This window comes from Hyperolius riggenbachi, chromosome 1 (genome assembly GCF_040937935.1).
Source record: "Hyperolius riggenbachi isolate aHypRig1 chromosome 1, aHypRig1.pri, whole genome shotgun sequence".
Lineage (NCBI taxonomy): Eukaryota > Metazoa > Chordata > Amphibia > Anura > Hyperoliidae > Hyperolius > Hyperolius riggenbachi.
The window spans coordinates 604,947,535-604,961,071 of record NC_090646.1 but is presented as its reverse complement, the minus strand read 5'-3'; the positions used below and the strand labels follow the sequence as shown (position 1 = coordinate 604,961,071).

The 13,537-nt window shown below is 42.7% G+C and overlaps 1 protein-coding gene across 2 annotated transcripts in view; it reads right to left on the bottom strand.

The window, feature by feature from the left end:
- The window catches only part of IPO11 (importin 11), a 604,534-nt gene that overhangs the window by 348,573 nt on the left and 242,424 nt on the right, over window positions 1–13,537 (bottom strand). For both annotated transcript variants that reach the window (XM_068249679.1, XM_068249671.1), the window contains exon 21: window positions 11,211–11,326. In XM_068249679.1, the coding sequence (XP_068105780.1) occupies window positions 11,211–11,326 (116 nt within the window). The remainder of the gene's footprint in view (window positions 1–11,210; window positions 11,327–13,537) is intronic.

Genomic DNA, 13,537 nt, shown 5'->3' with positions numbered 1-13,537 from the left:
ACAGTTTTATCTTGTGGTGTGTGCACAGCTTAACATAAAAAGTCTTGTGTGTATAGTGTGTGTGTGTGTGTGGGGGGGGGGGGAGAAGAGAGAGAGAGAGAGAGAGAGAGAGAGAGAGAGAGAGAGAGAGAGAGAGAGAGAGAGAGAGAGAGAGAGAGAGAGAGAGAGAGAGAGAGAGAGAGAGTAATTGTGCGTAGGGAAGCAGGAAATTTGGGTGCATGAGGCAATTGGACAAAAAGGGCGCCGCCATTCACTCCCATATTAAACATCGTTTGACGGGCGCCGAACAGGAAAAAAGGGCGCCCGGAGATTATTAACGTTTTCAAATGGCGCCCGGAGATTGTTAACGTTTTCTGTGCTTCTGATGATTTAAGTTTACAAAATGCGCCCGTGACAAATTAAGTTTACAAATATAATAAAAATGTTTATCTTATTTAACTAAACCGTTGTTTAAATGTTATCACTTACTGTTTGTAAAACATTTTCCACATAATAAAGCGATCAGTAAGTAAATTCTAATATATTTTTACAGTCACTATTTGCAAAACATTATTATCCACACCACCAGGGGGGGGGGGGGGACGACGACTTAGGTTTAGGCGCCACCAGGGGAGATTTAGGGCTAGGCACAACCAGGGGAGATTTAGGGTTAGGCACAACCAGGGGAGATTTAGGGTTAGGCACCACCAGGGGAGATTTAGGGTTAGGCACCACCAGGGGGGGGGGGGGGGGGGGTCCTAGGGTTAGGCACCACCAGGGAGGTCTTCGGGTTAGGCACCACCAGGGGGTCTAAGGGTTAGGGATAGGTAGAGGGAGGGTTCTATGTGAGAGTAGGGTTAGGTTTAGCAGTAGTAAAATGTTAGTAATATTTACTAATGTTTTACTACAGTTATTACGAACGTACTTGTATATTTTTTTTCATTGTTATAAACAATATTTTCAGATTTTATTACATGAAGAAACTTTAAATGAAGGTTATACACAATATTATACAATTATACACATATCTTTTTTAACAAAACGTAATTATAAGTTTCACTTTCAAAACGAGGAAGATTATTGTATTCACAATTTGCGATTTCATAGACATTATTAAAGAGACTCTGAAGTCTCATAAAATCTCTTTTACATCACTGCCCTAACTAAATCGCCGCATCCCCGTGGCTGAACACTAAGTAAATCCCCTCAAACTCCCCTCTAACTCACCCCCGAAAAATCCACGACTTTCTTGGTCGTGGATTTTGCTGCTGGAGGAGGCAGAGCTTTGAGCTGCAGCTCTGCCTCCATGCGCGTCTATCAGCGTCTAGTGTGTTAATGGTGTTTTTGTGTGTGTAGTGTATGTGTGTGTGTCTATACTGTGTGTGTGTGTGCTCTGTGTGTGTGCGCTCTGTGTGTGTGCTCTGTGTGTGTTCTGTGCGTGTAGCGTATGTGTGTGTTCTGTGTGTGTAGTGTATGTGTGTGTGTCTATACTGTGTGTGTTGGGTGTGTGTGTGTGTGTGCGCTGTGTGTGTGCTCTGTGTGTGTGCTCTGTGTGTGTGCTCTGTGTGTGTGTGCGTGCGTGCTGTGTGTGTGTGCGTGCACTCTGTGTGTGTTCTGCGTGTGTGCGTGTGCTCTGTGTGTGTGTACGCTCTGTGTGTGTGTGTGTTCTGTGTGTGCTCTGTGTGTACTGCGTGTACATATACTGTGTGTCTGAGCCCGAAACAGTGGTCTGTTCTGTCACTCAGTATGTTTTAAATGTCATTAAATAAAGGTAATGTGTTTGATCGAGGTGGTGGGGACTTCAGTTGATTTTCTGCTGTCTGGATCCTTAGGGTACCCAGGTGGGAAGCCAGGCACACATCACCCGATTTAGGATACAGCCAAGAGCGCGGTGCTAGTGGTTCAGTGTGTGTGTGTGTGTGTGTGTGTGTGTGTGTGTGTGTGTGTGTGTGTGTGTGTACTGTGTGTCTGAACATATGATGTGTGTGTGCTGTCTGTCTGTACTGAGAGTGAGTGTGTGTGTGTGTGTGTGTGTGTGTGTGTGTGTGTGTGTGTGTGTGTGTGTGTGTGTGTGTGTGTGTGTGTGTGTGTGTGTGTGTGTGTGTGTGTGTGTGTGTGTCAATCCTGCAATTACAGTACACATTAATCATTATTTTCCCTCCTGTGGGACACTGTAGTAGGTCAGCAGATTAGAGCATCAGCTGATCAGACAAGCCTCCCCAGGTAATTACACAAGATTGTTGGAAACTCTCTAAAGCAATATGCGACTGATGAGAAATCTCCATGTGGAGAAAGGTTAAGGTTGGAATACACCACCCAATTGCACTCACAGATAGAGAGGCAGGACAATTACTGGTGCAATAAACATGCTTCTGCTGCCCTCATCAGCTCACCCGCAGTAACACTGTGCACACCGACAGCAGCAACATCTACATACAAATGTAACTTCAAGCACAAGCAATGAATAGCTCATTTCCTGTCTTCACATCTGAGGGTAACCTGCGTAACAGAGACGCTTTGCTGCATCAATACCGGGCTTGATTAATAACACATCTCAACTACATTCCAATCCTGCGTTAAAGAGGTGATAAGAAACCATATGAAATTAATGGCAAAACGAATTCACTGCAGTTATTAGCGTCACTGCCAATATAGGCAGCTGATATTAATGTAATGATGGGTGAGTGGCTACAGATGCAGCGATTAGGTCACGGATAGATAAATCAAGCCAGGAAGCTCCTTAAAGCACCCCTGGGATATGGAGGCTGACATATTTATTTCCTGTTAAACACACGCAAATTGCCTGGCTGTCCTGCTCATCAACTGACTGGATTAGCTGCATGCTTGATTCAGACACTGCTGAAGCCATAGAGATCAGCAGAACTGCCAGGCAATGAGTATTTAAGGGCTTAGATACACTGCAGAGCGCTTTTCCATCAGTTTTCATTTTTAAAAACACCTGCATCAAAATCACTGTAAGGGCCCTTTTCCACTACGGCGTTTGCGATGGCTGAATCGCAAAACCGCTAGTGATTTTTCAAATCGCTACAGTTTGCTTTTAACATAGGAATCGCGGTAGGTCATTTCCACTACTGCGATTCGTTTTTGACCTGATCGCGATCGCGCGGCGGAGCAATTATTGCCGCGATTTTGCTATGCAGTGCATAGCATAGCAAAATCGCGATCACAAACGTCGGGAAATCGCCGGTCATTTTTTACCTTTTGCGATTCAGCAATCACTAGCGTTCAGCATGAACGCTAGCGACTGCTAGTGGAAAAGGGCCCTTAAAGAGAAACTCCAACCTAGAATTGAACTTTATCCCAATCAGTAGCTGAAACCCCCTTTTACATGAGAAATATAATGATTTTCACAAACAGACCATCAGGGGGTGCTGTATGACTGATTTTGTGCTGAAACCCCTCCCACAAGAAGCTCTGAGTATCATGGTACTCTGGGCAAACTACCACAATGTAACAATGTTCACAGACAGGAATTAGCTGTTTACAGCTGTCTCTAACAGCCAAAACAGCTAGGAGCAGCTACCTAACCTGCCCACAGTAAAAATGTCACTACGTAATACATGTCAGAATGTGAATCCGGGAGAGGAAAGATTTCACAATGAGCAAACACTGACTAAATCATGTATACATAATTATGGTAAAAAATGAAGCACTTTTTTTACTACATTATTTTCACTGGAGTTCCTCTTTAAATTGCGGCACAATTGCCACTACCAATTTAAAAGAAAAACGACGCAAATTTGCAGCGATTTTAACCACTTAGGTTGTAAGGATATACTGTATTTTCTGGACTAGAAGACTCACTTTTTCTCCCCCAAAAGTGGGGTAAAAAAGTCACCGCATCTTGGAGTCCAAATGCAGAGAGTTCCTGACTTGTGAATGCCTGCCAATACTAACCTCCAACCCGCCGCAATGTTGGGGACTCCCTGTACTGTGCCCATGCAGAGGAGGACACATGGGGACAAACGGAGGACATAAAGGGAAACACCAAGGGGCATAGAGGAGGTCATAAGGGGACAGAGGAGGACACAGGGAGACACGAGGCACAAGGGGGCATAATCCCCAAGATGCCCCTTCATCATGGATGCACCAGGTTTAGTATATATATTTTTCCCCTCTATTTTTAGTCCTCTAAACCTAGGTGCGTCTTAAGGTCAGTAGAATCTTATAGTCCGAAAAACGGCTGCTCATGCAATCAGAACCTACATCCAAGAAGAAAGCCAACAATTGCATGCATGCCCACCACAACACCGATCAGTGCAAGGGACCATGTGGTCCCCGAACCAGATCAGCTCTGGAGTGCCCCGCAATGATCACTGTTACAGCTTGTAACATCAGACCATTGCAAAATGCATACAGGAAGTACAGTACATTCCTTCCTGGTAGCAACCGTATGTGACCCCCTGTACTGTAGCTTTGATTGGTCAAAAGAATCATGTGATCCCTTGCGCACTTCAGCGTTAATGGCCTGCTAGATGTCCAACTAGCTATCAAATATTTTTTAGGGTGTTTTAGGGTTGAAATCTATGGCATGTGAATTTTTAGTACCAAACTGAATCAAAAGCAATAACATTTTTATTTTCCTGTATTCTTAACCAAAATAAAAACTTTGTAAGAAGAAAAAAAAAAAAAAAAAGTGACAGAATTTAGAATAGAATACACAACTTGTTACCTTAGGAACTGGGTATACTACTGTTATTTTGGCAAATAAGGGCTTGCAATTATTGCTAGGGTACAATGTGGAAACAAACAAAAAAAAGGAAAAAATATATCTTTATTTCTAAATAATATATTATTGCCATTTATTGTACTAGGCACATAATGTAAATGTTGGGATAACCAGGACAGATGGACACATTTGTGGATTTTATCTACGATAGCATCAATTTATTTTAACACTATAGTGCATGGAAATTGAGAAAAAGTGTATTTTTTCCCCTATTTTTTCTTATAAAATGCATAGAGAATAAAATTACGTAATTTCTAATTTGTAAAGCCTAATTTGAGGTGAAAGAAACAAAGATATATATAATTTAGGAGTGATAAGTACTTACAGAGGGTTGCAAAAGTATTCGGCCCCCTTGAAGTTTTTCACATTTTGTCACATTACTGCCACAAACATGCATCAATTTTATTGGAATTCCACGTGAAAGACCAACACAAAGTGGTGTACACATGAGAAGTGGAACGAAAATCATACATCATTCCAAACATTTTTTTACAAATAAATAACTGCAAAGTGGGGTGTGCATAATTATTCGGCCCCCTGAGTCAATACTTTGTAGAACCACCTTTTGCTGCAATTACAGCTGCCAGTCTTTTAGGGTATGTCTCTACCAGCTTTGCACATCTAGAGACTGAAATCCTTGCCCATTCATCTTTGCAAAACAGCTCCAGCTCAGTCAGATTAGATAGACAGCGTTTGTGAACAGCAGTTTTCAGATCTTGCCACAGATTCTCGATTGGATTTAGATCTGGACTTTGACTGGGCCATTCTAACACATACATATGTTTTGTTTTAAACCATTCCATTGTTGCCCTGGCTTTATGTTTAGGGTCATTGTCCTGTTGGAAGGTGAACCTCCGCCCCAGTCTCAAGTCTTTTGCAGTCTCCAAGAGATTTTCTTCCAAGTTTGCCCTGTATTTGGCTCCATCCATCCTCCCATCAACTCTGACCAGCTTCCCTGTCCCTGCTGAAGAGATGCACCCCCCGAGCATGATGCTGCCACCACCATATTTGACAGTGGGCATGGTGTGTTCAAAGTGATGTGCAGTGTTTGTTTTCCGTCACACATAGCGTTTTGCATTTTGGCCAAAAAGTTCCATTTTGGTCATCTGACCAGAGCACCTTCTTTCACATGGTTGCTGTGTCCCCCACATGGCTTGTGGCAAACTGCAAACGGGACTTCTTATGCTTTCTGTTAACAATGCCTTTCTTCTTGCCACTCTTCCATAAAGGCCAACTTTGTACAGTGCATGACTAATAGTTGTCCTATGGACAGAGTCTCCCACCTGAGCTGTAGATCTCTGCAGCTCGTCCAGAGTCACCATGGGCTTCTTGACTGCATTTCTGATCAGCGTTCTCCTTGATCGGCCTGTGAGTTTTGGTGGATGGCCTTGTCTTGGTAGGTTTACAGTTGTGCCATACTCCTTCCATTTCTGAATGATCGCTTGAACAGTGCTCCGTGGGATGTTCAAGGCTTTGGAAATCTTTTTGTAGCCTAAGCCTGCTTTAAATTTCTCAATAACTTTAACCCTGACCTGTCTTGGGCCTGTCTTGTGTGTTCTTTGGATTTTACGGTGTTGTTGCTCCCAATATTCTCTTAGACAACCTCTGAGGCCCTCACAGAGCAGCTGTATTTGTACTGACATTAGATTACACACAGGTGCACTCTATTTAGTCATTAGCACTCATCAGGCAATGTCTACAGGCAACTGACTGCACTCAGATTAAAGGGGGCCGAATAATTATGTACACACCTCTTTGCAGTTATGTATTTGTAAAAAATGTTTGGAATCATGTATGATTTTCATTCCACTTCTCACATGTACACCACTTTGTATTGGTCTTTCATGTGGTATTCCAATAAAATTGATTCATGTTTGTGGCAGTAATGTGACAAAATGTGGAAAACTTCAAGGGGGCCGAATACTTTTGCAACCCACTGTATAAAGTTATTGGCAAATGAATGGGAGGAGCGCTGAATTGTGGATATTGCTTGCGCCCATAAGGTGACCACAACCTTAAGGCCTATCTAGAGGCTTCCCTGTACCTAAGTAAGTATCTGACTTTTTATTTTAACCACTTCACATCCAGACCTTGTTTTCACCTTATGGACCAGAGCAATTTTGACGTTTTAGCTATGTCCCTATTTAATCAGCCATAACTTTATCCCTACTCACTACACCTAAATGATCTATGTATCGTTTTTTTTCAGGACAAACTAGACTTTCATTGGCGGGTATTTTGTCCCTAGACCAACAAAGTTTTCTATGCATTTTAATGGGAAAAAAGAGGGGGGAAATTAAAAAAATGCATTTTTTCTCAGTTTTTATCAATTCCAGTTCAAAATAGAAAGTGCCACAGGAGATAAAAACATGTCACCAGTATTATTTCCCTCAGTATAGTTAGCAAAATGTGTCCCGAGCATGAGCCAACCCCCCCCCCCCCCCCGTATAGCCAGCTGTGTCCTCAATATCAGTCACCCCCAGTATAGCCCAATGTGTCCTCTGCGTTTGGCATCTCCCAGTGTAGACAAATTTGTCCCCAGGATTGCTGGCCATCATTGTAACCAAATGTGTCCCCAGGGATAGTGGTCTCCCATTATAGCCAGATGTGCCCTCAGGATTAGCGTGTGCACCCGGGATTAGCCCCCCCCCCCCCCATTATAGCCAGATCTGCCCCAGTAAACAATTCTACACTTAAAATTGGTATATCTGGCCCCTCTTATTTTATCCCCCCACTAGGGGTCCACGCACCCCCATAATGGATAGCCAGATGTCCCCTCCCCCCCCAACCAGGCAGCCCCTCTCAGTGGCCAGATCGCTATAACAAATGATCAGCAAGCAGCCTCTCTCACCTTATCTCGTTCCAGCGATCAGCCTGCAGCCCGAGCATTCGATCCCCGCTCTGCACGCAGCCCTGTGATGCTGAATAGCCGAGTCCCGGCTTGATGACGTCATCAAGCCGGGACCCGGGTAACCGGCATTCCACGGCTGAGTTCAGAGAGGGGATCAGAGGCTCAGGCTGCAGGCTCATCGCTGGAACGAGGTAAGGTGAGAGAGGCTGCTTGCTGATCACCTGTTTTAGCCGATCTGGCCACCTAGGGGAGCGATGAAGGATCACCGCAGGGGGGGGGGGGGGTGCACTTGGAAGCGCTCCTGGTCATGCACAGCAGGGCTGCAAGCTGAATCAGTATATCTACGTCATGGTGGCATGGAGGGTGCCTTAGATGAAATAGATATACTGTAGCAGTGGAAAAAGTGGTTAAACTGCCTTAGGTTTACGTTAAGGTCTGTTTGGGCACTAGCGCCATACATACAGTAAATGCTTCTCAGTTACGGCCGAGAAATGCATGCTGTTCAACATAAAGGGAAAGAGGAGCAATGGGGCAGAGCACAGATATGCAACTACCGGTGGGCGGAGTAAGCATGAACACAATGGCCTCAATTCACTAAGCAGTTTAGGCTAGTCTACAGTTTTTAGTCTAGTGATGGTTTGGCCAGTTGCATCAAAGGGGAACTCACTATTACCAAATGTTTTAGACCTGGTCTAAACCAGTTGGTAATTAGGTGGGTAAAGCAGGGGAAATGATCAAAAGATGCAATTCACAAACGAGTAGCTATGACTGACATCCTTCTCCTTTGATGAGCTCTCCTCTGGATACAATTAAACTCCTGCATAATGAATTCAAAAGGTTCCATTCTCACTTCTAAAATACCTCACAGAATTACTTTACCTACAAGAAATCAGCAGGTCTAATCTCTGTCAGAAAAAGTGGGCGTGGTTACTCCTTGTTTGCCTCTGTAAATTGTGTAATTACTGAATGTTAGCCCAGGTCTAAAAACAGGTCTAAAACATTACACCAAACCATCAGTAGACTAAAAACCATCTGTAGACTAGTCTAAACTGCTTAGTGAATTGAGACCAGTGTTAGTTCATTGACAGCATAATGCTACACTCTCAACCAAGACCTTACAGGTGGATGTGCTTCTTCTAGTATGTGTGCAAGCCTTTAGTGGCCACAGGCTAATTAGGTAACATACACATAGATGAAATAAGCTCAATCACTAAATGCATAAACAGGCGAAAGAAAATATTGCTTCAATATACCTTGAAACAAATTCTAGAACTCTCCGTTACGCACAAGGAAACAAATAAAAACATTTGTAAGTGGGGCCACAGAGCGTACAGGAAGGCAGGAGTATCTCAGCGTGAAAAATGACCCTCATTTTGTGTCTGTGCGTAAGCTGTATAAGGTTAGTCACTGTTAAACGCTTCCTGTGCGTAATAGAGGAATATCAATTCTTCACCACCGATTATCAATATAAATCTTCTGGATAATTTATTTACATTCAGAAGCTCTCTGTGCCAATGTCAGTCATTTGTCTCCCGTGCACTGCACAGGAAAACAGCCCAAGGAAGAGGAATGTAACTCACACAAGCAAAAGGACTCTTTAATCACAGTGACATGACTGCACTAAGCCCACATGAAATACAGACACAGGAAATCCTCTGGGGAAGAAGCTTCTGATAGCTGATGTATGGATTCGGGGCACATGTATGAATGAAGTGGATACTGTTCGCATTGTAAGAGATGCTTGACATGGAATTCTTTGATAAAATATGAAAAATGATATTTGATTCTTCTACATGGCAGTTGCCTGAGAGCATACGTTGCATGGTGTGTAAAGAGAAGGCTCTTTCTGAATACAGAAGCCAATAAACTTTCTCCAGGTATTTTCCTTATTTACAGAGAACCAGTCATGAATAAGGGCCTGTTTTCCGAATCTGCAGAGTTTCCCCGCGGGCAAATCACACGGGGAAACTCTGCCATAGGGTATAATGGCGCCAACGGCCGAATCACTTGAGCCAGCGATTCGGCCGACATTACCATCCGAAATGGTGCAGGAGGCTGCGAATCCCATAGCTGTGCATCGCACGGCTGATGGGATTTGTCTCAGTATCTGCACACCAGGAAGTGACGCCTCGCAGATGTGTGCGTCACTAGTGGAAACGGGCCCTTAGAGTCTGGTAGTTGATTGGTCAGAACTCTGCAGTGCTACAAGTATTAGACAAGACATGAAAAATAACATTTATACCCACTTTTCTCCTGGTGGACTCAAAGCCAGGGCTGTGGAGTTGGATTCGAGGAGTAGGAGTCATTTTTGGGTTCCTGTCAGAGTTGTAGTCAGTGGTTTCTTAAACTGAGGCGTCTGAGTCGGATGATTTTTGTACCGACTCCACAGCCCTGCTCAAAGCGCCAGAGCTGCAACCACTAGGGGGCGCTCGGTAGCAAGTAGCAGTGTTAGGAAGTCTCACCCAAGGCCTGAAGAAAGATTTAAGATTTTAACCCAGGTCACCTGTGTCAAAGGCAGAGCCCTAAACCAGGGCTCTGCCTTTGACACCAAATCTGTGCTAGGAAATTGTTTGTATGAAGTTTGTATGTCCTATCCACGTTTTCATTGGTTTTTTTTTATGAGCATTCTGATGCCCATTCACTACCAAAAAATTGGTATAAAACACACTGAAGTGAGAAGGATGTGAAGGCTGACATATTTCTTCCGCCTCTAATCCAACCTGTAATTTTAATGTTTCTTAATCTTATATGTGATGGATCTGAAGAAAATAGATAGAAAAATTGGTAAATTGAAATGAGAAAAAAAAAATGAATGAACAATAAATAAATAAATAAACTGAAACTTGGCATTGGCATATGTATTCACCCCATTTGCCCACAGGCCTCTAAAAAGTCCTGGTGTAACCAATTACCTTTAAAAGTCTATTAGTGAAATGAAGTCCACCTGTGTGCAGTCTGAGTCATGATCGCTCAGCATAAACACACATTTTCAGAAATGCCCCAGAGGCTTCAACACCACTAAACTTGTGAGGCTCAATGATAGATTGTCATATAAGCAGGGCTGTGGAGTTGAAGTCAAGGAGTTGGAGCATTTTGGGTACCTGGAGTCGGAGTTGGAGGTTTCATAAACTGAGGAGTCAGAGTTAGATAATTTTTGAACTGACGCCACAGACCTGCATATACTTTAAGTCTGCAATTTGTTTATGCCCATTACCCAAGCTGTGTATACTCTACAATTAATGGTACACTGGATACCATGAGCAAGTACCCGCGAGGGGGGGAGGGGGGGGGGAGATAGGAGAAAGGAAAGAGATAGAGAAGTAGAGCAGGACAGCTGTCTTGAACCTCCAACCCAGTCGTTCCCCCCCCCATAACATTAACTCTCAGTGAGTTCTTATCTTAGTCCTGACCACATTACGTAACCTAGGCCCATTTCCGGGAGGAACCCCAAAGTTCCAAAAACAATTTGTAAGATAACCGAGAAGATACCTTATGTAGGATTCATACTCGAGCTATTCTACCATATATTTTCTCTTTGCAGAAGCCAATAATCGTTACTGAGATGGTGCATTATTAGCAGACACTTCTATTGACCAAACTAAAGCTCTGTTTATATTTAAACTGGCTTACCATAATTCCAGGCCATCTTCCAGGAGATAGATGTGTGGCGGCTGCGACACGTCTGTGCTGAGCTGAATTACAGGAAGCAGGAACGGATATATATTCTGGCTGTCTCCACCTAAGCCCTGTTCCCAAAATCAAATAAAAACATCAAACAAGCGCCTGGAATAGAAGGCCTTGTATAGAATTTCTGTTTATGCTGTTTCATCAAAGAAAGAGCTAAAATCACCACCCTATTTCTCAAGCATATTGACACTGGGTGGTGTACTGTATCTCCACAAAATATTAACTTGGGTCTGATTGCATAAATATACGGATTTAAAGTGAACCGAGCACCATTTTTAGCACCCAGGCCATCTCACTAGCATATTAAATATGCTTGCCAGCAATGTGACTCATTAATTAAAAAAAAAATTACCTCTTCTTTTTACATTTAAAAGTTAAGCAGAGGCAATTATTACCCTACTTCCAAGGTCTGCCGACCCACAGAAGTTTCAGGCAGATAAGGACTGATTTAATTATTTTATTGCACACATCAGTAGAGAGCAAACAAAAGCTTCCTCCAGCAGAGGGGCTGGGTAGATAAAAAGCTGTGCGTCAAAGGGTTTACAGAAGTCACAGATGCTCTCTTCACACCTACCCCTGGATAAATAACGGGCAGCTAGAAGTGGAGAGGGGAACATGGCAACTCCTATAGCTATTAGAAACCAGGAAAAGAAAAGTGGTGCTTGGTTCTCTTTAAATTAATGAACTCAAATATCAATAATTATTATCATTATTATCCTAGATATACGTATAATGACTTAGTACGAGGTGCAGGCTACAAATGCAAGACAAACAGTTAGAAAAATATAGCACAGGAGTTGAAGTGGACTCCGTTCCATCAGGCTTCCAGTTGAAAACCTTGTACACATTTATGAGGATTGTCTCCAACAGGAATTGGGATTCAACCATAATTATGCTGTTGGGATTATATGTTAATTAGTGGTATCTCTATAGCGATGGTCATCTTAAAGCAAATGTTTAAAATCAGTGGATTTTTTTGTAACCATTCCTTGTCTGTATCATTGCCTCCCATACAAAACTGAAAATTCTGCAGCCGGAGTATCAAATTCAGTACTTAACCTTTTCGGTTACAACCTGGAGATGCAAACTGTCTCTACGGGAAGTCTTGGTATTTTCTCTTGACATGTCTGAATTCCATCTGACCTCTTCTGTGCCCCCTAGTAACATCTATATTTTCATTATGACACAACAATAGCTATGAGCAGTACATAGGATGTGTCACTCAGCCTGTCTCTTTTTCTATTTTCACTGCCAGTATAGTTTTCCCCAATGCTTGGCCAGTATAGTCTTCACCACTGTCTGGTCAGTATAGTCTTCCCTGCTCTCTGTAAACTTTCAGCTGCTGGTCAGAGGACAATTTAACATTGATTGCTGGGGATTTCCTAACAACAGAGGCTTTCCTTTTCCAGATAAAGATGCACTACCAGTGGATGACACACAGCGCATTTTCAAAACTTCCAATTGCCTAAGGTTCTTTTTTGACCGATATTTATTTACTGGGTTGAGGACCTTCAGACTGGGTTAGTGTTCTCCGGGCAGCCTGTCATAGACAACACAATTCCATCTGAGTTTCCCCCGAGTGCAAGCACTGAATGATGGGAGTCCAGGATCAATAGAGATCTTTGATATTATTAGCTGCATATCTCTTTGTACCAAAGTTCATTTATATTTGAGATCACTAACTTTTGAGTCAGGATGATACCATTTATTGGCTAACTTAGAAGAAAACAAAAAAAGTAAGGTTTAGGCTAAAATGCCTTCTTCAGACTAAAGGTGCCCATACACTTTTAGATTTGCAGCAGATTCGACCATCAGATAGATTTCTGTCAGATGCCTGTCAAGTCAAATCTGACAGGAATCTATCTGATGTGTGCCACACAACAGATTTCCAATACATTTCAGAATTATATCTATTGGAAATTATTGAAAATCGATCTAAATGCATTATTGCACCATTAGATCCAATGCAATTTTATGGGCCATCAATCTGCTGCCAGCAGCAGATCAACCCAGATGTTCAATCCTGTCAGATAGATCAAATCAATTGAAATAGATTGAAATCGGCTGTTTTGAAAGAATCGATTTCTGATCGACCGATTCTATAGAATCGATCAATGGCTGAAATCGACCAGTGTATGGGCCCCTTTAGCTCCTGTATATTAACAAAATGTTAAGACACAGATTACATACACTGGACATCTAGAAGAGAACATTCTTTGCAGACATACGGTGAATAGAGGTCATTAGATGCCTTAATTACAACTTCAGGA